At 45.3% G+C, this 25,864-nt stretch overlaps 1 protein-coding gene across 1 annotated transcript; it reads left to right on the forward strand.

Moving 5' to 3' along the window:
• Window positions 1-518: 518 nt before the first annotated feature.
• pogzb (pogo transposable element derived with ZNF domain b) lies at window positions 519-25,819 on the forward strand. The gene is given in 27 exon segments (XM_055163329.1): window positions 519-934; window positions 1,611-1,721; window positions 3,229-3,303; window positions 4,067-5,858; window positions 6,076-6,083; window positions 6,265-6,500; window positions 6,741-6,897; window positions 6,969-7,079; window positions 7,653-8,163; window positions 10,829-10,959; window positions 11,106-11,206; window positions 11,372-11,518; window positions 12,717-12,848; window positions 13,283-13,455; window positions 13,546-13,689; window positions 15,872-15,934; window positions 16,442-16,554; window positions 16,931-17,283; window positions 17,345-17,415; window positions 19,827-20,024; window positions 21,139-21,322; window positions 21,443-21,648; window positions 21,712-22,105; window positions 22,182-22,530; window positions 22,623-22,653; window positions 22,724-23,171; window positions 23,173-25,819. Coding segments are annotated over 26 exon segments (7,866 nt in total). The 5' UTR covers window positions 519-934; window positions 1,611-1,612; the 3' UTR covers window positions 24,802-25,819.
• Window positions 25,820-25,864: the final 45 nt, after the last annotated feature.

Here is a 25,864-nt window from a genome sequence, read left to right on the forward strand (position 1 = left end):
GCTCTTCTGGGGTTTTAAAGTGCACTCATCTTCAGAGCATATTGCCAAATCATTGTCACTAAACCCTGAAAGTAGCTATTGTTTTGGGCTTCATTTGAGCTGCTTCACTCTTCGATGTGACAGTTTGCACCCACAGAAGAACAGAGCTTTAACCACATCACTGCAGCGCTCGTCCTCCTCCCTCCCATCAGTCACCAGCACGTGTGTATATCGTCTGTGTATCTATAATCTGTGTCGACAGTGTACTGATTCTGAGTGTATTAACAATGTATTAACAGTGTATTAACGGTGTAATAACAATGTAATAACAGTGTAATAACAGAGTACACGCGCTGTAATCCCTGTGCTTGTGCACTATGACAGACAAAGAGGAGGGGGCGTGCAGAGGGAGGAGTCAGCCCGGCTGTGTCTGCTTCTTCCTGAGCTTGCCTCCTGTTCAGAGCCTCTCTGGGCTCGGTGCTGCTCGGGTTTCTCTGTCCTCTTCCTCCTTATGAAGTGGAAACGTGTTATTCAAGCCTCAAAGTGAAACATTTGAGGCGCTGCGTGTCTGTGCAGCTCACACCGTCCGCCATGTTCTGTGACGTCAGCGCGCTACTCCCACCCCCGCGTCTCAACAAAAACAAAATGGCGGCTGCTGCTGTTCCGTCACAGACAGAGCCCCACGCGCCCCCGTGCCCGCGCCTCGTCCCGTGACCCGCACCGGCCCGCGGGCCGTGAGAGGCCGTGCGGGGCCGTGCTCCGGGCTCCTAGAGCTCCGCAGCGCCGGTATACCCGTTAAACCCGCTTTAAACCAGAGCCACGGAGAAGACCCGCAACACAGGGAGGACGTGACGTAGACCACGCACAGACTATCTCAGCCAATCAGAACGCAGAGAGCTGCGGCGCAGTGAAAGCAGCGCGCCTGAAACTGACGCAGAAACTGCGCTCAAATCAGGTAAAGATTCTGTTGTTCTGGAGCTGTTCGGCCCGGCTCTGCTCCCCGGTTCGGTCCGCACAGTATGGGCTCACACAGGGATCTACACACCGGGGCTATCGGACCAAACACGCCCCCGGAGGCTCCAGCCACAGCGGACCAATGGCTGAGGTCTGACCGGGCAGAGGCGCGCTGTTCCGGGCAGACGGAGGCAGGAGGACCCGGGGAGCGCGCTGTTCCGGGCAGACGGAGGCAGGAGGACCCGGGGAGCGGAGGAGCTGGCGTGTCCTCGGCTCCAGTCAGACCAGAGTCTTCTGATTTACTCCTGATTTTCTGTTTAATCATTTGTCCTAACACCGGGACGCGCGCGGATGGTTCTGAGTCTGTAGTGCTGCAGATTTAAATGGGGGAAAGTCCTGATACTATTTCATTTAAACAAGAGATTGAGACAAAATTGTTTTTTTTTTACTACAACATAACAGCATGTGATGAACAGTGAATTTCTAAAAGATAAAAGTAAAATGAAACGGAAAATGGAAACTTTCATGTATTGTTTTATTAAATGTGTGTGACACCGGGACATCACAGGACAGTAGATGACCTAACTCTTGCTAATTTCTCTCTAAAGTTTGATTTGCTGCAGTCCTCTTTTTGATGTTTCGTATAATTTTTAAATTTATGTTTGTTTCTTTGTCAGAGATGGACACACAGCTGTTTATGGAGTGTGAGGAGGAGGAGCTGGAGCCATGGCAGCAGGTTGATGACACTGTGGAGGAAGATGATGACTTTATGGACTACACCCGACCAGGTCTGAACCAGAAATAACCCTGTCTGAACTAGAACCAGGGCTAAACTAAACCAAGCTTTGAGCCCTCCCTAGCTTCGCTCTAGCAGCTATTGATCTCATTAATCAGAACTGCTTGTTTTTGACATCACACACTGGGACGACCTAGGCCAGCATTCAGGAAGTAATGCGAAGGAAAAAAATGTATGGGGTCATTCCACACCAAATCTCCAAATGCCCCCACTTGACCATCTCAGATTTGACTAAAAAAATTCTAGGAGGTTCACACACACCGTTTTAGAAAGACAAGATGTCTCTTTTTAACATATCCAAAATTTTTGATGGTGGTCTGCCTTATTTTTTTCAAAATCAATTTTTGAAAATCGTGTTCACATTAATGTACGTTTGTGTCATGAAATCAGGTTGTTTTCTTAGCTTCTGAAAACTTTCTTAGCTTCTGTTTTCTTGGCTTCTGCATAGTCCATGACTGATGTAAATTAATGCAAACACCACATTTTCAAGAATTTATTTTGCAAAAATAAGGCCAAAAACCATCACAAATTTTTGATATGTTAAAAACAGACATCTAGTCTTTCTAAAACGGTTCATTTTATGTTAATGGGTTTTGTCATTTCTTTGGTATAACATGATAAATATGACACCAAATGTATTTTTTTTTTCCATTTTGAACACTTAATATCTTGTAGAGCGTTCATCACAAAGGGTCAGTTTTAAAATACAAAATACAAAGCATGTGTGGGAAGGTGTATGTTCAATATCAAACCTCTGTCTTTGAAATTGCACTTTCCACAGTCCTTCAAAGATGCCCTCATATTTGAAGAGTAGAGTTTTTGAGCAAATTCAAGCCCCCAGATATCTGTGACACATCAAAAGCACATGTGTAAAAGTCCAGATTCTACAAGAACTTTTGCCAAATTTTAACCACTGAAAATTTGAAGGACCGACTTAAATAGTTTTTTAGATACAGCAATCTAAAAGTGACTCCTTAGAAAACTCTGCTCAAAACATGTCAGGGGGGAGTTGACAAGATATTTTTAATGACAAAACTATAAGGAGTTGGGAGCTAAAATCTGGGACTTTTCCTATTGGAAAGTGTGTGAAGCTCCTAGAATTTTTTCAGTCAAATTTGAGATGGTTGAGCGGGGGCATTCGGAGTGGAATGACCCTATGGCATTTTGCTCTAATGAGCACAGGCCTCTGAAAACCACACAGTGCTATCTTTGGTTCAGCTTCAGATGCTTCCATGCCTAAAGACTCATGCCTCACACACATGTGCACCATTATATCTGAGTATTTAAATCTTTACATATTAGAATGGGTATTTAGTGTAATGCAGTGTGATTTAAAACTCTGAATTCACTCCAGACATGAGCTGCCTAAGATTAGTGTGTTAAAGAGTCTGCCTGCCTGTCTAAACCAGAACTAAACCAGAATGAAAAAAAGACTAAAACCAGGACTAAACCAGGGTCTAAAATGTCTGATAGTAACTTGTCTTTGCATGTTTATTCAGTGGAGGACTCCCCTGACTCCTCCCCTCCGCACGAGTCTCCACCCCCAGCTCCACCCCCTGCACCTGCACCTAAAGGTGAGTTACCAAAAGTTCCAAAACTTTGTTTTAAAAATATTTACAACATTATTGTAAATATGTAAAATTCCATCATAGACTTGATAAATACATATGAACCTACGGGGTCGAATTTGATTGCTGTTAATTGCTGCTACCCAAAATGAACAAACATTTAAAAAAGGGTCAAATTTAACCTCAAAAGCCCAGAGTGCCACTTCTGGTCCCTGCATAGAGACACGTAGTGGATGAATATTGAACTGACACGAACCAGAGTGGTAGTGACAAGATGGTTGACCACATGGTATTTTTGTTGACCTGGAAACCTACCCAAACAAAATCGTCTTCTCAGCAACCAGTGGTAGGTAAAATTGTGTATTTTTTGTTAATCTATTTAGTATTAGCCTGCAGAATGCCTAGAAGTACTTTTTATATTCTTTTTGGATAAATTAGCGACTTCAAAAATGATGGGCCAAAAATGACCCTCTGGGTGTTTGGGTGAAAAAATGACGGGTCAGAAATGACCATTTGGTTCTTTGATTGACTTTGTAGATGGAGCATGGTGACAGTCCTGTATTTGTGTGAAAAGTGCTCTATACATAAAATTTGATTGATTGATATAGAGGTCTAAAGCCATGCATGTAAATACATTACTATATAAAGAGAGGTCTGTATTCTGTTGATTGATTTCATTCAATACCAAGTGTCTGTGGATAGATTTTACTAAGTTACCAGGTAGTACAGGGCCAGAGACTAATAAAGTTAATGCCTATTATCTTTTCAGGGAATATGGCCGCTCCCTTTTCAGCACAGGGAAAGGAACAGAGAAAGTTCACTGTAAAACAAGTATTAGAGCAACTTGAAACTGATGATAGTGACTTTGGCCTTGAATTGGACAGTAATAGTGATTCTGATGAATTGTTTCAACCAGAAGAAAGTGATGATGACGAATCTTCTGCCCAAGACAATGACTCGTCCAGTGATGAAGATGTGCCATTTTCCAAGACTACTAGCCCACAGATGGAGCCAAATTGTGCCGCAAATACTTACAGGTGGCGAAAGAAAGGCTTTGAGGCGCCTGACGTGAGCTTTCAAGGTGAACAGGTTGAGTCTTACCAGGATGCCACAACAGACACGCCACTGGTTTACTTTCGACGCTTCATTTCCCTTGATATGTTGGAAAATATTGTTGAGCGTACCAATCGACACAGTGTTCAAAAGTATGGGAAATGTGTAGACACTTCAGTAAAGGAAATAGAACAGGTTCTAGGAATGTATCTCAGGATGGGATTAGTTAAAATGTCTGGAGTACGTCAGTACTGGGAAAGTGAAGTTCGTTATGGGCCTGTGGCAGACGTAATGAGTCGCAACCGATTCAGCCTGCTACTCTCTGTCATCCACTTTGTTGACAACGAAATGGCCAGTGAGGAAGTAAAAAAGGATCAACTTTGGAAACTGAGACCATTTTTGGATTCTTTTCGGAGACGATGTCTGACTATAGCTCCTCGCCAAAAACAGTCCATTGGTGAGATGTTGGTGCCATACAAAGGGAAATTTAGTGGCATAAGGCAATACATCAAAAGGAAGCCACAGCCTTGGGGTTTGAAAGTGTGGGCACGCTGCTGTGTCACTGGCTTCCTGCACAATTTTGACATATATCAGGGAAAAGGTGATGGTAATAAACAAAAAGGGAAGAGTCAGTTAGGAATTGGTGGAGACATTGTGTTGAATCTATGCGAATCACTTGCAGAGAAAGTACATTTCCAGATTTTCGCTGACAGTTTCTTCACTTCGATGCCCCTGATAGAGAAATTATTGGCAAAGGGAATCTACTACACAGGAACTGTGCGAAAAAAACGTATGTCTAAGTGTAACCTGATAACGGACAAAGACCTCTCCAAGAAAGGCCGTGGATCCTATGATTACCGAATCGAGTCCAACACCAACACTGTTTGTTTGAAATGGCAAGACATGAAAGCAGTCAGTTTGATGTCAACGTATGCTGGACCAGAGCCTTTGGGAAAAGCTTGGAGCTGGGACAAGTCCAAAAAAGAGTACACCAACATTGATCAGCCGAACATCATCAAGGAATACAACGCTTCCATGGGAGGAGTTAACATGCTGGATGCACATCTTGCACGCTGTAAATTTCCCATTAGGACCCGTCGTTGGTATATGATACTTTTCTGGCATTTCTTGTCTGTTGCAGTGATCAACGCATGGCTTCTTTACCAGCGTGACTGTGAGGCACAGGGAATCACAAGATCAAAAGTACTCAAACTTCGCAAGTTTCAGGGTTTGGTTGCTCAAGGCCTGATTGATGTTGGAACAGCAAGACAGCGAGGTGCACCACCTACTCCTGGCCCCTCCTCCCCACCACCACCAAGATTTGTTCGATTTTATCAGAGTGCAGATGTTCGTTTCGACCAAATCGCCCATTGGCCCGTCAAGGAGGAAAATCGCCGTCGATGTGCTGTGTGCAAGGACCTCAAAACTGAAATGTACTGTGAAAAATGTGCAGTTCCTCTTTGCATCAACAAAAAAAGAAATTGTTTCAAAGACTACCACAATGTCTAGTGTGATTTCCTCTCTACAGAACAGATTTTTGGGTAAGCAAAGACCCATGGTGTTGGTTTTTATCAGTCGTGAGTCTGTGTTTTCTTGTTTTGGTTGGCCAAAGTCTGTTTGTACATTAGAAATCCAGTTTTAACATGCAACAAATAAAGCAAAAAAAATTTTTGGTGGCATTGATGGTGTTTGTTATTGTGATTCTTTGAAATGATACGCCTAAAGCCCAATGGGTCAGATTTGGCCCTAATCCTAAATTAGGAATAAAGGGTTCAAATTTAAAAAGTGGATATTTTGGTGTTCAGTGAACTTATAGCAGCCATTTAATGCATAGTTCATAATTTTCCAAAGGGTTCTTAGGTTCCTTAGTTTCTCCAGGGTTAAATGTCTCTCTCAATTTTATCTCTGGTCCAGCTCCGGTCCTGGTTCAGACTCAGACACGGTCCCTCCCCGTCTCTATGCCGACTGCTCCCGTCACTATGGCAACACTAAACATCAACAAACCCACACCCACCATCCTCAAGACCACGCCCACCACGAAAGCCCCACCCATCGTCCAGCAGGCCACGCCCCTCATTCTTTCGCAGCTTCCTCAAGGAACTTTCCTCGTTCCAAGCACCAGACCCCAACAGCTGCTCATCACCACACAGGTATTAGACGAGGACTAAGTTTACACTGGTACTACACTTGTGCTACACTGGAACTGCACTGGGACTAGACTGAGACTAAAACAGGGACTAAAACAGGGACTAAAACAGGGACTAAAACAGGGACTAAAACAGGGACCAAAACAGGGACTAAAACAGGGACGAAACTGGGTCTAACCCAAGTCTTAACTGAATTTAAGATGGGCTGTTGCTCCTGGGACTAAACCAATGCTCTTATTCCAGGGCTTCCCGATGGTGAACTCAGGAACTCCTCTTGTCTTAAATCTTCCTCCGGGTTCCACTGTCCTGCAGCCTGGTCAGACCCTCGTGAAACCGGGCGAGGTCCTAAAACCGGCTCAAACTCTCTTCAAACCGGGTCAGCCGCTCACCCTGATCCAGTGTAAGCTCCTCCTCTATAACCCACTCTGTACATGCTGTAATGTTATTGTAACTCGTGTTTGTGCTCCACAGCGCCCTCTGTGGGTCAGATTGTTCGTCCTGTGACACCTGTGCGAGGCCCCGCCCCTTCCGCTGCACCTGGACTCATGCACCTGACAATCCACACCAGCACACCTGAACGAGGTGAGCAAACAGCCAATCGCAGTGCAGCATCACCTTAAGGTTCATATCTCTGTAATTACTGGGCCTTTCCTCATGAAACAAGAACTGGCACAAAGTTAAACATCTTCCCTGGCAGTAAAAATAAACAAACAAACTCAGATCAGATTTGTTTTTCATAATAATAATAATAATTTTATTATTATATTATTATTATTATTATTATTATTATCTGTTGATTGATTGGTCGTATCTCTGTGTATCTGACCCAAACTGCTCTCACAACTTTACATCTACACTGGGAGTTCATGCAAAAACTGCTATTAGTATTCAGAAGCTCTGTGTTTGTAAAACTGATTAAATTTATGAATCATAAGTTTAACTTGCCTTTTTACAGGTAAATACCATAAAATACCAAATCTTCCAAGAGCAAAGGGATGAGGAACAATAGTATGTTGTACTTGTTTTGGGTGAATATAGCATTTTCCAAACAATAAAAGACAACATGGTGATCCACCTATGTTATGTGCTACAGGTAATAGCCCATAGATGTAAAATACCTCCTGTTTAAACACTTCCATGGTTCCTGTTTTCCAGTGGCTCCAGTTGGCAGTGTTTCGTCCGTCTCTAGCCCCGCCCTCCCTGCCGGCTCGACTAATGGCGTGCCTCGCTCCATCACCATTTTGTCGCCGCCCAAAGCTGCCCCTACACGACCCTCCCCACCCACACCTCCACAGCCCCCACTGCCCCCCTCGATCTCCATCTTGAAGTCTGGTCCTGCCCACGTCTCCTCCTCTCCCGCCAAGGTCACGCCAAGCCCAGCCCATGTGACCATTGCCCCAAATCGCACTGTAGTCACCTTCTCTCAGCCGCGCCTCGTCACCATGCCCCCCTCTAGCCCCTCTTTGTCCTCTGGCCCCTCCCTTTCCTCTGACCCCACCCTCCCCTCTGACCTCTCTGACCCCTCCCGCGTCATCATGAGCGTTGAAGAGTTCTATTATGGATCGCACGATGGAGACGAGCGACTCAGAGACAGCCACAAATACACGGCAATGTTGGTCCAGTTCCCTTGCACAGTCTGCCCCCACCAGGCCAACAACAACCTCAGGTAAAATCCACATCTGTACATACCTCTGTACATACCTCTGTACATACCTCTGTACATACCTCTGTACATACCTCTGTACATACCTCTGTACATACCTCTGTACATACCTCTGTACATACCTCTGCACATACCTCTGCACTAGAGATGCGCGGATTGCGGTTACAACCGCGGTATCCGCGGTTAATCCGCGGGTCGGGCGGATGACGTGACGAAAAATTATATTTTAATTAAATTCGGGCGGGTGGCGGTTTAACTACTAAAAAAAAAAATAAATAAAGTTATTGTTAGTATTGTTACCTACATCTGAAAAGACGAGTCTCATTGTCTATGCTTGTAGTATGAAGTGTACGTCATATCCTTAATTAGCCCATTTGACCTCGTTTTTATGTTCTGAAGGTTAAGGTTGTGTCGGGTTATTGATAGCCTAAGGTTTACGAGGCACATATTATATGCAGCTTATTTTATTATCTTATCTTATTTTATTATTTCTAATTTATTTCAGCTGTTTGCCAACACGTAAGTGGCTATAGGGCCATATTTATTTAGTTATGCATTTTTGTTGTTGTTTCGATATCAGATATATTTTAAAACACATTATAGCGTAGACTGCCACTCGGGGTATTTAAAACTTAAAGAAAGACCGATGGAGTGAGGCTATGACTTTGAAATAACATCGGGCAATGGCAGAATGTTCTGAATGTAACAACATCCAACGAAGGCAAGAAGGTTCAAAAACAGCCTAGTCGGAAAACGTTGTCAGTTAATTAGCTGCGCAAGAAAACCAGGTAAGTTTGGGGTTGTTACGGACAATTAAGAATGCGAACATACACGCTGAGCGAATTTTGGAATGAATGAGCTATAGTTTGCATTTTTATCGAGGCTCCTTAGTTTGTTTGCTGTATGATTGTTCTAAAATCAATCGGCGGATGGCGGGCGGGTGCGGTTTTGAAAACCTTCGGTGCAAAATGGATAGCGGGCGGATGATGAGTTTTGTGTCGCGGTTGCGGATGAAAAAATAGCCCATCCGCGCATCTCTACTCTGCACATACCTCTGCACATGCATCTGTACATACAGTAGCTATCCCACTAACCACCGTGTTCCAAACAAACAGTGGCTCCATTTCACTGTCTGTTAAAAAGAACATGGCCCCTTTTCTCTGTACCTGCTGCTGTCAGCCTTGTCATTCAGACCTTCAAATTGCCACGTTTACATGAGAGCTTTAATTCTGAATAAAAATTATTTCATTCTGAATTAAAGTTAATTCCGCTTTAAAAAGACCATGTATATACTTAATACCTAAAAATTATTATTCGTAATGAAACTTAATTGGATGGTTTATTCCGATTTTAAAGCCGAATGAATTTATTCCTCGATTATGTAAATGTTTATTCTTCTTCAAAATACATTACCGGTCAAAGGTAACACCCTAATTTTTCCAGTTTTTTATTGCAATTCAAGTCGTGCAAGTCCAGTGAAGAGCTTGAAATGGTACAAAGGTAAGAACTGAACAGACAGGGTTTTAAAAAAAAAAAAAGATAAAAGAACAAAACACAAGTCCAAGTTCTGCCAAAACTACCTCAGGAAAAAAGAACAAGATGGTAAAACTTGAAAACCTGGAGTGTCCAGCACAGTCTCCAGACTTGAACCCCATCGATCTGGTTTGGGATGAACTAGGACAGAAGAGTGAAGCAACTTACAAGTGCCACAGTATGGGAACTTCTGAACAGACTTGGGAAGAACTTTCTGAACAATGTTTGATTTCTATTGTAAAAAGAACGAGCAACGAGTGTGTTCAGCTGTTCTATCTGCCAAAGGTGGACACACACATCAATCAAAAGTTTAGAATACGTTTTGGTCAACAGTAAACAGTAAAAAATTGTAAAAAAGTGTGGTGTTTGAAAACTTTTGACCAGTAGTGTAATTTTGGTCGTTCAGCACATGCTAGTCGGGTCGCCTTTCTGACGTGATCTGGACCATCCGGTTCCACCAGTTCTGGCTTCGGACTTTCATCCACGTCTCTTTGGATTTGTGAGCAGGATGCGGGAGTGGACTGAGGTTTAGCAGCCTCACACTCAGTTTCTCCTCAGCTCACAGACTTAAAACTTGATGAGACAGTTCTCCAGCTGCTGCGCAATTATCGTCGGAACGACTGTGAAAAAAGTTTGGATCATGTTTGTGTCCACGGTGTAACGAGAAACTGAGATGACAGAAAAGCTGGTAGTAGCAGAAGTGTTTTTTTTTTTTCCGTAGTCGTAAATACATTCATATTCCTGTCCAATCAGAACCCTTCCCCACTCCCAGACGCTGAGCCCAATTAAATAAAGGCGATTTAACATGTTTTCCATGTAAACCTCAATTCGGAATTATGATTTCCATGTAAACTCGAAGGAGAATATTTCAATTCCAATCTATTTAATTCAGAACAATTCATTCAGAATTAAAAAACATGTAAACATGGCCAATGTTGGTTTGAACCTACTCTGATTCTTGATTAAGGTACAAAATCCACTATTTTGTTCCTAAATCAAGATCTGGACATAACAAACCAGTCAGGTGCCTTCTTTCCCAGAGGTCGCTCCCACTACCGAAAGCAACAGGTTTGATTGACAGCTAATTTGGTTCTTGTTTTGACCGGTTTTGTTTCACTCCCTGATTTGGTCCCAGGTTGATGCAGCACATGTTGACTCACTGGAAGCCGGCGAATCGCGGTGAAGACAAAAAGAGCTGTAAATTCTGCTCAGCCCCAGAGCTGCAGACTCATCTGGACAAGGTGCACGGGCCCAACCCCTCCAACAGTAAGAGCCAATCACAGCGCACCACACAGCTTCAAGGACAGGGTCAGAAGAGCAGAGTAGAGGGGATCAGAGGGGGCAAAGGAGTGAGGGTCAAAAGAGCAGAGGAGAGAGGGTGGAGCAGAGCATTGAGTTGTTTTACGTTTCAGGTCTGTGTAGGATCTGTGAGTGGGCGTTCGATAATGAGCCTGTGTTTTTAAACCACATGAAAACGAACCACAAACCAGGAGAGATGCCCTACATCTGCCAGGTACTGTCTCTGCCACTACTGCAAGTACTACTACTAATACTACTTGTACTACTGCTACTATTACTACCAGAAATATCTACTACTGCTAATACTACTACTGCAACTCCACTGTTGTCCGCTGTGAGTCATGTGCGAGTTACAAGGAGGTTGTGGGTTCTGTTCCAGGTGTGCTGTTATCGTTCCTCGTTCTACTCAGATGTGATCCAGCACTTTGCGACTTTCCACAGAGAAACACGATTCCTCCTCTGTGTCTTCTGCCTCAAAGTCCTAAAGAACTCTGAAAACTACCAGCAGCACCTGCTACGCCACCAGGTGAGAGCGGGACTGCAGCTTCTGACCTCTGACCTCTGACCCTGAGCCCCCTGACCAAACTGAAAGCGAAAATCACAAAGTGAAGTACCATCATTTCCTCCACAAACAAAAAATCCTGTGTAATTTTGCAGAAACAAACTGCTATACTTGTAGTTTAGGGCTGAACAAACATGTTCTAATGTCATTATGTAGTAGTTCATCAGTTCATAGTTCAGTTTAAAAATTCTTTACATGTTTAAATCACATTTTAAACTTTGAATAGAATTCTAATTATTAAAACAGAAAAAAAACACAATTAGATATTTTTCTGAATTGTTCAGCCCCGCTCCCTGTAGAAACACATAGAAGGTGCCGGTGCTGTGAGCCTATGGAGCGCGTACTGATGGAATGGCCTCCATACGGGGACAGGACACTTGAGCATAAGAATTAGTGCAATTAGAGCTCCACCAAAAGTCATGTTTCACTTTTCCCACATATTTTAGAGCAGGAGTCTCCAACCTGTAGCTTGGGAGCTACCAGTAGCTCTCCACCCGTCCAAGTAGCTCACCAAGCCATTTTGGAATTATCCCATTGTGGTTTATTACATGCCTGTTATCATTGTAAATGTGTCATTTTGAAGCCCAACTTTGCGCTTTAATAAATGGACAGTGGTTTATGTTTTATAGGCATTTAACTGTACCCAAAGACTCACTTTCTTATAATCATCTCAATTTCTTGTGGCTACTAAAATGTGTAGCTCTCTCTCTGTTATTTTTGTTTTGTAAATGAGCTCACCGGAGACCCCAGTTTCAGATTGTATAAAAACACTCTCTATGTATATATTTTATATGATACATGTTTGTTTGGATTTTTAAGGTTAAAAAAAAAAATTGTAGATATATAATACTTCATAACTGTCACATTTATTTATTGGCTGCTGGCTTTAATTAGTTTAACTGAATTTGACTTGTGAAAGAATTAGCCTTTGTTCATGCTTTGTTTATAACAATAAAATAATCGCATAACTAAATAAAGTCTCTAGTGACCATCTTGAGACCACATCCGTTGCTGTTGCTCAAGTTACGTCTGACCAGCCGTGCGTCTTCTATGTATTGCTGTGCTGACCCTCTCTCACCTCTGAGCCCTCTGCCCTTTGACCCCTTTGACCCTGACCTCTTCACTCTGACCCCTGACCCCGTCATGTCTGGTCTCTCCTCAGCACGAGGCGTTCCACTGTAACCGCTGCAGACTCCAGTTCATTTACCTCAAAGAGAAAGTCCACCACAAAACAGAACATCACCGCAGCTACAGGAGACCGGCCCGACTCGAGGGGCTGCCCCCGGGGTCAAAGGTAACTCCCACGCACCTGTACGCACCTGTACGCACCTGTATGTAGGGGGAGATTGGGTTTATTCCTGGTTTAGTCCTGGTTTAGTCCTTGTTCAATTCTGGTTCAGTCCTTGTTTAGACCAGGACCAAAGGGAGTGTTTACACTTGAAGTGTAAGTACATGTAGACTTAGTTTAAAGTTCTTGTTTTAGTTCTGGTCTTGTTTAGGTTTAGTTCCTGGTTTAGTCCAAGTTTTAATTAAATTTTAATGTGATGTTTGTGTGAAAGCAGCCTATAGAGGACAAATGTATAATAAGACTGGAGCAGGACAGAGAGGGTAATACGTAAGGTACTAAGTGTAGTATTAGCTGTAGGAGGAGTTATAGTAATAGATGTAGTTGCAGTATTAGTTTTAGTACTTTTTTCATCTCCCATTTGCCTGTCCTCTCTGCTGCAGGTGACCATTCGGACATTCGGGCGGCGTAGGCCTGCCCTCCCTTCAGAGATGCCCCACCCCTCACAACCAAGCCCCGCCCCCTCGAACATGATTCAGCCCATCAGCATCAAGACCGAGCCTCAGCCCCTACTCCTCCAGAAGGCGCGCACCGCCCACAAGAAACTCGAGCACAGGTGAGAAAGGACGGGGCATCTGACACGGTACAGCGCAGAAGAGACAGAATCCCCGCTGTGACCCCTGACTCCTGTGTGTGTCTCCCACAGTACTGCCTTGGTCGGCCTGTGGCGCTGTGTGGAGTGTGGTGACCAGGCGACGGCCCTGTCGGCTCATTACCCCACACACGTGCGCTGTCTGCTCTGCTCCTACGGCACCTGCTGCTCCAAGGCCTATGCCAGTCACATGGTCCAGTGAGTCGTACACTTGCACACATGTGCACACGCACACACACACACACTCAGAGACTGACACGCTCACAGTCACAAATCTTCTCTCTGCATTTGACCCATCCTTCAGTGTCTCTGGGTGAAACCTGTCAGGAGCAGTGGGACCCATCTCTAGATATTGAGCTAGTCTTTGTCAGGATTACCTTAGCTGGAGGATTTAACCTAGACCCTAGGGCCGACCGATGTGGATTTTTTTTTGCATCCGATGTGATACCAATGGGATTTTTGACATTCAAATGTCTCTTATTCAGAAACTAGAGGGACTATTGAAATAAGTAAAGTATCAGAATGTAGGAAAGAGTTAACACTCCAACAGGGTAAAGTTAAACCTGTGATATTCTTTCAAGTTCTTGACAAAAAATTACAAAACTCATGTCGGTAACGGAGGGAATGAAATATGCAGCACTTTTTGGGCAATAAATCCAAACAGTGATAACTCTTGGTTCTCACTTCCATATCCTTAACAAACTGGTTTGAATATTTGCTTCATATAGTTTTCTACCATATGGTACAAGATTAGGTTGAAAAACCTCTTACTTTTTGAGTCATGAGATTTTTTATTAAGAAAGGTCATGGTAACGGAGGGAAAAGTAACGGAGGGAAAATTGTGCAAACAAGTAGAAGGTGCAAGATTTTACATAATTTGTCGCTTTTTTCTTCTGAATACTTTAATATTACTTCAAAATGAAAGGAAACTATTTCTATAAAATATGTCAGTCCTTCCAAGCAAATTTTTATCATTTTAAATAGTTTTTTTTTGAAAAATCATGTACCTTCATCAACAGTTCAAAGATGGAATAACACAAGATATGATGAAATACATCCATTTATTTACATGATTTGTAGGTCTTTGAAATTTGGGAAATAATTTTTGTTCCATATTTCAGCTGTTTAAAACGTATGGAACTTTAGAACCAAAAATGGTACAGAAAAAAGGCCAACAGTTTCATAAACTAGAGTACATATGTATCTGTTGAATCTATTTTTATATCAAATGCATTAACTGGAATTTTTGGCCTTGCTGTTTACTTCTGCTTGACCGGGCCCCAATATAACAGCCTATATATTTAGTGATGTAAAAATACACTGTAACTTCAACTGATTATAAAACTTAGGTTTAGCTCTGTTAGATTTTAAGTTGGGTTTGTTTAGGCTACATTTACCGTTATTTTACCTCTTTACAGTTATATTTAATGATGGTAGGTCAGCCTAAAGACAATTTTGCATGATTTTCTTACCTGTAAACAAAGTGAGTGAATTGCCCCTTAGCCTGTAGTGGTTACTGTAAATGTTTGTGCGCTGAAAAGTAGCTCTAAAACCGACACATTTGCTTTCACCGTGCACACACCTCTAACAACACAAGTCTTCACTAATAAGTGTCCCCTTAGTCCTGACTCAAAACAATCATCTGTAAAAATAATATAATCCAACATGTTGACAGCAGCTGTGTGTGTCCTCTGTCTGTGGGACAGTCCTCTGTCTGTGGGACAGTCCTCTGTCTGTGGGACAGTCCTCTGTCTGTGGGACAGTCCTCTGTCTGTGGGACAGTCCTCTGTCTGTGGGACAGTCCTCTGTCTGTGGGACAGTCCTCACAGTAGTTTTGTTTGTGGTCTAAACTGCATTGGGCACTTTTACTTATAGTCAGTATCATGGACTAGACACAAGAGCATTTAAAGCAGCACCTCGCTGGTGTAAACAAGAGCATGTGAGTCACATGACGTGACTCTGGGGGTGCGTTCAGGGGCAGTACGGCGTCACATTCGCAGACAAATTACTCCTGATAAATACTGATCACATAGTAGGACATTTATCTGTCTGTAAATTGGATTAAATGGACATAATATAGAGAGTTTAAGCTTTATAATGAGGCATAACATGCTCACATTGAATATCGGCAAGATTTAGGCCGATAGCCGATATGTCTCGAAGAGCCCATATCAGCTGATAATATCGGCCAACCGATATATCGGTCGAGCCCTACGAGACACAGACAGTGCCACAGACGCAAAGAGAATATGCAAAGTCCACACAGAAAAAGTAGAACCATGAACATTTTTGCTGGTAGGTCAGAGGGCTAACCACTCTGCCACTGTGCTGTAATGTGTATCATATTTAAGATGTTTAACTTGACTCTGGTCTCTTTCAGCTCTCATCACTTTCCTCGCTCCAAAGAGCCAACCCCACGCCTCAAACGAGAACCTCCGCCCAGGTACTGCAAATACTACTGCAAATACTACTGCAAATACTACTACTACTACTAGTACTACTAGTACTACTAGTACTAGTACTACTACAGCTCCGTCTGAGCCCGTCACTACTGATGGTTTAGATTTCTCTGATCATAGACTGTGGACTGAGGAAGTGTGACGACACCCACAGTGTTCGCGTTCAAATGAAGCTCATCAAGGCTTGCAGTTAGAGCACCTACTGTATTGCTAACCCTAGTAGACGCAATCTTGGGGAAGGAAAGCACCTGATTGGGCTATTATTAATGTTCATATCTTGATTTGGGGACAAAATAGCAAAATGAAAAACCCAGGATCATATAGAGCAGCTTCAAACCAGCATTTTAAGGTCAGAATGAGGAGGCTGACAGCAGCAGTGAGAGGGGACATGTGTCACTGTGGAAAGAACAAGACATGTCACAGTTTGTACAAGATTCTAAATGACCCCCCCTCTCTTTCTCTCCCTCTGTGTCTCTCTCTTCTCCTCTCAGTCGTTTCTCAGTTATCTGCGCTGATTGTCGGTTCAGAGCGCCCTCTGGAGATGAGATGGCCGTGCACCTCGCCCTGAACCCCACCCACTCCTTTGCCACATGCACACCCCGAAGTGAGCACGAGTACACGCACACGCACACGCACAGCCGCGTGCTTTGGCCAACTAAATAAATTCTTGCTGGTCTAAAGATGCAGGTGAAGGTGCACATCACACTAGTGCGTAGTAGATTTAAAAACATTTGACCAAAATGACTGTAGAAGGAAGTGCATGAAAATGGGGGTTGATCAGCAAAATGGCATGTTGAAAATAACCGAAGATGACTAAAACATGCACAAATCACTCTAAATAGAACTGCTGAGGGTCAATGAGAAGGAAGCATGTAGAACATGGTTCAAAGCTGTGAAAAGTCCAGTTGGCAGAATAGCTCTGCTTTAAACACTTCATTTTCTCTTAGGCTTTAAAACTCATTAACAAGTTTTTCTTACAGTTCTGACGGACTTGGACGTGGACTTCTCTTTGCTCGCACCGCAGCGTTCTGATTGGCCAACTGCTTCTCTTCCTGGTGTGATCCCGCGTCCTTTGGCCTGTGATTGGTCGACGCCGGACTGCAGCGTGGCGGGCGCACCTCCGTTCACACACTGGAGCGGTCCCAGTCATAACGTACCACGCTCAGGAGACGCCATCGACTTCTTCGAACTCCTGTTTCCCGCTGAGCTTGTCGACCTCATAACAGCGGAAACCAACTCACACGTCAAGACACTGCGCTTCCTTTTTCACGACCCACTGCTCTCTGATTGGACGACGCTGACGAGCAGCGAGCTGAAAGCTTTCCTGGGACTGGTGAGTCTAAACCAGGATTAAGGTGGGACTGAACCAGGACTAAACCAACCTTGTGTTGCAGGTGGTCCTCATGGGGCTGCAGACACTCCCAGACCCTGCTCACTACTGGTCTTATTCCCACTACGACCAAAGGTGAGTCTATTCCAAATGCCCCGCCACTCCCCAGTCTGCACCAGTGTCACTCATGCTAGTGCAAGTTGTAATCTCTACTAAGATAAGTGTCTTTGACTATATGTACTGTGTGTGTGTATGTACCATATTTTTGGGACTATAAGTTGCTCCAGAGTATAAGTCGCACCAGCCCAAAAATGCATAATGAACAATATACATAAGTTGTACTTTTTGGGGTAAATTTATTTTATAAAATCAGAGACCAGGAACTGACATTTCCTGTTGAAGTTCTAGTAATAAGAATAGAAGAGAGAACAACAGACTGTTAACGTCACATATAAACAGTTCTTCAGATAAACTATAACTAGTGCTGTCATGCGATTAAAAAAATTGAGAGATTAATTAATTATGATCTGTAATTAATTAATCTAATTAATCTCTTTTTAATCTCATCTAAAAATTGCTGAGAAAAGCCTTCAATTTGAGGTATTTTCATTTAAATTCATTATTACATTATTGTGGCAGATCAAAAGACTGATATAGATTTAAAAAAGTGACTTTATAAAGTCATTTATTGTTTAACAAATCTCTCCAAATTGGCTGTTGAGCCCAAGTCTCCATGAATAAGAAACTGTTTGCTGTAAAGTAGCAAAGACTAGGAAATCTGAACATAATAACTTTTGTCTACTTAAAGACAATAAAAAGTCCAGTCTTTCCTTAACCATATTAAAAATATTATTGATAGAGAAATGCTTTATATATGAGATCACTGGTTTTAGTCCTGGTTTAGACCTGCTTTAGTCCTACTTTAGTCCTAGTTTAGTCCTGGAATGGGTTAGTCCTGGTTTTAGACCTGGTGTTAGTTGTGGTTTAGTCCTGGTTTAGACCTGGTTTAGACCTGGTTTTAGTTCCGGTTTAGTCCTGGTTTAGACCTGGATTAGACCTGGTTAGTCCTGGTTTAGTCCTGGACTGGGTTAGTCCCGGTTTTAGTCTTGGTGTTAGTTCTGGTTTTGAGGCGCACAGGAGGAAGCGCGGTTTACGCAGCGTACGCGAGAAAATGTACGCGGTGCACAGGAGCACGTCGGTGTCCGCGCAGTAACAACGGAAGGAAACGTGGTCCGCGCGTTCTCAGGTTAATGACGACGATGAAGGTGTGTGTTTGTGTGGGTTTGTGTGTGTTTGTGTGCGTGTCCCCTCATGTGGCAGGTCACTATAGGACAGTAGTGCAGACATTATGATCATCAGGTTGTTTTCACCAGTGACATTTAAGTTGTAGGCGATTTTATATTTGTTATTTTCTTTTATATTTCACGTCGGGAGAAGAATTTCCAAGACACGAATGCGTTTTTACCTGTGCACTGCTGCCTCTGTTCTACTGGCTCTACGACCTCGTCCATTGTGCGACTGATGCCGCCAACGTGAACATGACGTTTACATCGCTCTTACTGCGCGCGTTTTGTGTGGGTTTTCCGGCAATGAGTGGAATTACCGAAATAAAAAAAATTATAAATGTGTTTTTTTGTGTGTGTGTGGTGTTGTCCCAACAACACATAAAATCTGATTTTATAATAAAGCAACTCGCAGACAGAAACAGTAAAGTTAGAGATTAAAAATGAGATTAACGCGATTAAAAAACATAACGCGCTAAATATGACTGTAATTAATTAATCGCAATTAACACGATAATTTGACACCCCTAACTATAACATAAACAACAGAACAGAACAAGTTTACCAAACTCTCCATCTCACTCCAAATCACTAAATCCATTCAATTCTTCATCCTCGGTGTCACCTCTGAACAACTTTGCGACCTCCGGAGGTAAACGGAGCACCGCTTCCTCTTCTGTGTCGCTGTCGTCAGACTCAGCATCAGTTCCAGTTAGAATTATTCGGGCCTTTCTGAATCCCGACAGGATGGTTTCAGTGTCACTGAAGTCCAGACTTTGTCCATCCATGATGCTCCCTCCTGGTGTCACAGGTTTCTTGCTCAATTCAAACTGTCTTTCTGCTGCTCGATTACTGTTTTCAGCTGAATATTTCACTACTTGCAGCAGGACAGCAGCTCATTGAGCAGGAGACATGTGCAGTAGAGTGAAGTGACAGTGGTACAGGAGTAATAGGAAGAGCAGATACTGACTAGACTAGAGCGCCCTCTCTCTGTCAGTGTAAAAAGTTTAATATTTAACTTGCACCGGACTATAAGTTGCATGACCACCCAAACCATGAAAAAAGTGTGACTTATAGTCCAAAACGTACGGTATGTATGTACACTGCAAAATAGACAGACTGCACATAAATTGCAAGTACTGTGACTCCAGAGTGTTTCACTCTGATCATTTCCTGTCTGTTCAAGTTAAATAAAGTGTATTAAATAAAAGTCATGTGATGTGTAAAAGAGCGCCCTCTCCTGACCACTCTGCCCGTTTGTAGTTACATGTTTAACCAGGTCATGAGTCACCGCCGCTTCACTCAGATCCTCCGATCGCTCCGCCCAGGCAGCACCGACCCCACCCCTGTGCACAGAAGCCCCGCCCCCCTCAGCAGAAGTCCCGCCCACCACAGGGACCCGCTCCAGATGTTCCGGCGCATGCTGCAGATCCAGGGCAAGGCCATGTGGGACACCTACAGGTCAGACTCTGTCATTACATCACACACTGTTAAACACACTGTATGGACTGAGGGAGAGTGGCACCACCCAGAGCGCTCAGCTCCAAATGAAGCTCATCAAGGCTCGCACTTACAGCCATGAATCTGGAGCCATTTTAAGGTAGAATGGCAGTGACAGCAGCACTTACAGGGAGAGGGGCCATTTTTTTTCAATAAAAAGTTCACTTCCTGTTTGGAATGCGGTGGCTAGCCATTTTTAGTCTGCTGTTTGCAGACGATGTTGTCCTGATGGCTTCATCGAACCAGAACCTGCAATGTGCACTGGGGCGGTTTGCAGCCGAGTGTGAAGCGGTTGGGATGAGGATCAGCTCTTCTAAGTCCGAGGCCATGGTTCTCGACTGGAAAAAGGTGGCTTGCCCTCTCCGGGTGGGTGGGGAGTCTTTGCCTCAAGTGGAGGAGTTCAAGTATCTCGGGGTCTTGTTCACGAGTGAGGGGAGGATGAAGCGTGAGATTGACAGGCAGATCGGTGCAGCGTCTGCAGTGATGCGGTCGCTGTATCGGGCCGTTGTGGTGACGAGGGATCTGAGTCGAAAGGCGAAGCTCTCGATTTACCGGTCAGTCTTCGTTCCTACTCTCCCCTATGGTCATGAGCTCTGGGTAATGACCGAAAGGACGAGATCACGGATACAAGCGCTCGAAATGAGTTTCCTCCGCATGGTGGCTGGGCGCTCCCTTAGAGATAGGGTGAGGAGCTCAGTCACACGGGAGCAGCTCGGAGTAGAGCCGCTGCTCCTCCACATCGAGAGGAGCCAGTTGAGGTGGCTCGGGCATCTGTTCCGGATGCCTCCTGGGCGCCTACCTCGGGAGGTGTTCCGTGCATGTCCCACCGGGAGGAGGCCCCGGGGAAGACCCAGGACACGCTGGAGGGACTATGTCTCTCGGCTGGCCTGGGAACACCTCGGGGTCCCCCCGGAGGAGCTGGAGGATGTGTCTGGGGTGAAGGAAGTCTAGGAGTCCCTGCTTAGGCTGCTTCCCCCGCGACCCGGCCCCGGATAAGCGGACGAAAATGGATGGATGGATGAGTTACAACATCACATTTTATGTTTATCTCACGTTCTCTGACCCTCTGATACAGACCCAGGTGCTGCCTCAGTCTGGACCGTGCCCTGCTCCCCGGAACCCCGAGCCAGGATCCAAACCAAGGACTAAACCAGGACCAGGGGCCATACCAGGACTGTCCCAGACCTGGGCCGGCTCTGCCTCAGGTCTGGCTTCTCTGTGACTCAAAGTCTGGATACTGTCACCGGCTGCACATCCAGGTGAGACTGGTCAAAAGAGATAAGTCCAAGTCATGTCACACCTCCAAGCCTTACTTCTAGGTTGTTCTTATGATTTTCCTCAGACTCTCACACTGCTCTGTCTCTGTCTGTGCTCCTCAGACCTCCCCTGGACCTGCTCATGGTCCAGACATGTCCCTGGTTCTGGATCTTCTGTCTGGGCTAGAGCATCGTCCCCATCAGCTCTTCCTCTCCAATGCTTTGTGCACCGAAGACCTGCTGCACCTGCTCCACCACCGAGGGCTGTACGGCTCCGCCTCCTTCCCCCGCAACCACCCCCACTTCCCCTCTGAGCTCTGGGACGACAGGTACGGGACCAGGACAAAACCAGGATTAGATCAGGACTAAATCTTGTCCTTTCTCTTTGTCAGGCCTCTGGAGCACCCGGGGGACTTTGTTCAGAAGCAGAGGGGTGTGGTGTTGGCGACACGGTGGAAGGACGTGAAGGAGATGGGGTGCCTGTCAACCAACGCGGCTCCTGGTCACACGGACGCCGTCTGGAGGAGGTCCCAGACCAGAGTCGGTACCCTGGACCGGCTGGACCGTCCCGAGGCATTCAGACTGCTCCAGGAGAACATGAGAGGGGCCGACATCTGCAAACAGCTGTTAGCCTGTAACGCGCTGGGGGGCGTGGCCTCAGAGCGCCGCTGGAGAAACCTCTTCTGGTTCTTGGTGAACATCAGTGTTGTCAATGCCTTCATCGTCCTGAGGGAGACTAGGAGAGACTGCCCCCCCAGTTGGGTCCAGAAGGGGCTCTTCACACAGGTGAGGTCTGGACCAGGACTAAACCAGGACTAAGGACCAGGACCAGGACCAGGACTAAACTCTATGTGTGTTTCAGGCACGGTTCCGCAAGCGTCTGGGGACGCAGTTGGCCAAATGTTTCCGGTGCTCGAATCCTGCTGACCCGCCGCCACTCAATCTTCCTCCCATCGCTCCTGCCATTGCACCTGTCCTTGCACCTGTCCTTGCACCTGAGCTTGCCCCCGCCCTCACCCCTGCCCCACCAGGGCAGGAGGCACAGCGCCACCGCATCGGCAAAATCAGCAGGATCTGCAAACGCTGTAAAAATTGTCACTCCAAAAACTTGCGTCACGAGAGCGTGCACGGCTGTGTCGTTTGCAGCGTGAACCTGTGTCAGACCGGCACCTGCTTCTGGGAGTTCCATGGACTAAGCGCCGACACGCCCGGTAAGACCTTTAGACCAGCTCTAATGTTTAGACCTACTTTAGTCTGGTTTAGTCCTGTTTTAGTCTCGCTTTAATGATGTTTTTTCTTTCAGTTTCTCCCAGACTGGGTTTTGTGATGAAGACGTAAGTGTCTGTCTTTGTTTTTTGGTATAATCCAGTGTTTGGACACTCACAGGCCTCTCCTCTTTTGCAGGGGGCAGATCTCATTCGTCGAGCCGAAGAAGGAGGGAGGCTTTAGTGCTCCCATCGAGGAATCAGATGAAGAATATGAGGAGTTCAAACCTGAGAAGGTGGAGTCTCCAGAGTCCATGGACCAATCATTTCCCTCGATTCTGCAGCAGCTGTTTTCTGAGCGTCAGCTGCAGGTGGCGCTGTGTGCTCTGTGTGAGGGCGTGAGCAAAGCCACGCGTGTCTACGCCACCGAGCCGCGTCTCATCCACCGATGGCTACGGGAGGCTAATGCTAACGTCCACCCCGACCCTGAGAGTGAGGGGGTGGAGTCTGAGGTGGTGGAGCGCCTGGTGAAGTTTGTCCTGAGCATGCGAGCAGGAGGGGGCGCTCACGTACACTGGTCTCTCAAAGAAAGTGTCCTCACTCCGACAGAAGGGCCTTCACTCCCTCAGATTCTCATACGACTGGGCCGTTAGCTTCATGCTACGAGCCAAGCTTCAGTTTCAGGGTGTGGGCACGCGTGTGTCTCAGGAGCTCCCTCTGCAGCTGGGGCAGCGCGTTGCAGCGTTTCAGACGTTTACTCAGAAGGTGATCCAAGGCCACGCTCTGGCGAGCAGCGCTGTGGCGTCCATGGACGAGCTGCACCTGTTCGCAGACCTGAGCCGTGCATCAGACGTGCTGCAGATGACGGGGACGTCTCCTCTGGTCACTGTTTACCTCACGGCGCTCTCAGACGGGACGCTGATGCCCGCCTTAGCTCTGACCGCCTCCCCGCTGGATGAGGGCACTCTGCCGGAGTTTGTGCTGACGGACATTGCTCCACAGAGCACAGATGAGGCTCTGGAGCTGTGGAGAACGAGGGTCTGGACTGAACATGTGCGAGACCTGCAGCTGCAGAAGTGTGTGCTGATCGTAGATGCTCACGGTGAGCACACCACAGACGCCTTTCTGGCCGCGCTGAGCGAATCAGGAACGCTCCCCGCTGTCATTCCCAAAGGCCTCGGTTTCAGGCTCCACCCCTTGGAGATCTGCGTCAAACCTCTGCTGCAGAGGTATCTGCTCCGCAGGTGGAGAGCGCTCCCTCCAGGACACACGCAGGCGCTGCACGAGGACGCCCTCGCCAGCATGTGGGTGAAGTGGACAGTGGAGGCGCTGTCCCACATCAGCTCACTCCCAGAGGTCATCCAGAGGTCTTTTAGGGTCGCTGGAGTGTTAGAAGAGAAGGAGGAAGAAGAGGAGCTGCAGCAGGTTCAAGACGAGTTGATGAAGACGCTGAGTTTAAAGTTGGCAGATGTGGAGATGAGCTGGGAGCAGGAGCAGGACTTCTGGAACATGGAACCCTCTGAGGAAGACAAGATGGAGGAGCAAAAAGAACGGGAAAAGCAGAGCAGGAAGGAGGAAAGTGAGACGGACACTGAAGATGAGACTGGACAGAACAAAGAGGAGGAGAGAAGAGGAGGAGAGAGAGAGCAGGAGGAGGAAGAGAGAAAGGAAGAGAGAGAGAACATAAAAACACAGGAGAGGGAGAAAGGAGAGGAAGAGAGAAAGGAGGGAAATGAAAGGTTAAAGGAGAGAAAGACAGAAGAGAGAGAGGAGGGAGGAGAGGAAGAGACTGAGGAGATCAAGGAGGAAGAGATAGAGGAGAGAAGTGAGGGAATAAGAGAAGAGGGAAAGGAGGAGAGAGACGACATGGACGCCAAAAAAGCAGAAACTAGAATGATAGAGGATAGGGAAGAGGAAGGAGAAAGAGAGGCAGAGCAAGGCGCCCAAAAAGCAGAGGGAATCACAGAGGAGAAAGGAGAGGAGGGGAGAGAGAGAGAGAGGTGGGAGGAAAGAAAGGAGGAGGAGGAGAAGACAAAAGAGCCTGAAAAGGAGGAAAGAGAGGTGGAGAGTGTGAGAGCGGCAGGAGAGGAGGAAGAGGAGACAAAAGAAGAGCCTGAAAAGGAGGAAAGAGAGGTGGAGAGAGAGAAGGCGGCAGGAGAGGAGGAGAAGGCACAGCCGAGACATGAGACTCGGATCTTGATGGGAGAAGATTTGGGAGACGAATGGCAGGTCAAAGTTCAAAGTTCAGAGGAAGACGACAAAATGGACGAAAGCTGAAAATTCTTTTAATGAATACTTTACAGGGACGTCACGCTGGGGAGGAGCATTGCTGTTCTACATGTATGTCTGTGGTGGAATGTTCAGCAGTTACAGAATGCACACATTAGCTGTTAAAGTTTTTAGATATTGTGAAAAACAGTAAAAACTCAATGTCACATGTTCAGGAGCCTGTGGTCCGTCTCAGCCTTCATAGTTCTGTTTAGGAATTGGATATTCAACAAAAGGTAAAAGTGACTAACTTTTCAGATCTAAAACCTTTTTTGTCAGTGTTTGCTAATGTGTGTATTGTTTCCATCATAACTGCTGAACATTCCACCATACACATACATGTAGAACACCCCCAGTATGATGTCACTTCAACGTATCAATATCTGGAAATCATGAAAAAAACAAATGGACATGTTTAGTGAAGTGTGAGTGTGAGCGAGTCACAGCCAGGCTGAGGAAGTATTCAAGACATTCCATCGTTTTACAAACATTTCAGGCTCAAATGTTCCAGAGTGTTCCCTCTGTGTAAATCTTTTGTGTAAATCCTTTGTGTAAATGTGAGATACGGACTCGGAGATCAACCACAAAGAATCGTGTTTTCTTATAAATCTGTACAGTTTTTCATTCTTATAGTAAGTTTTAGTTATTTTGTGGGACTGAAGTTCAAATCTGAAGCTCTTTGTCTAATGCAGTTTTTAAAAATAAAAATCTAAACTCTAAACATCATTTTAGGTTTAATAAGATCACAACTGTTAAGACTTAAATGGCCGATATTACACTATTTTCTAATCTGTTTTAATGTAGTAGAACTAACAGACCTAGTTGTGTTGTGTTTTATTTCATTCACACTTGTTTAACATTCAAACCCTGCAGATTGAGTTCTTCTCTGACTGAAAACATTTTCCACAGGGTTCCCACGGTCATAGAAATCCTGGAAAAGTCACAGAAACTGAAATTCTCATTTTCCAGACCCGGAAAAGTCATGGAATTTTAGTATCTCTCTCACGCAACTCCAGCATTCTGTTAAGTTGTCATGAGGTTATGATGATTATTTCTGAACGTCTGCACCTTT

This window comes from Boleophthalmus pectinirostris, unplaced genomic scaffold, assembly GCF_026225935.1.
Source record: "Boleophthalmus pectinirostris isolate CB_2022bp ecotype Guang Dong unplaced genomic scaffold, ASM2622593v1 HiC_scaffold_6, whole genome shotgun sequence".
NCBI lineage: Eukaryota > Metazoa > Chordata > Actinopteri > Gobiiformes > Gobiidae > Boleophthalmus > Boleophthalmus pectinirostris.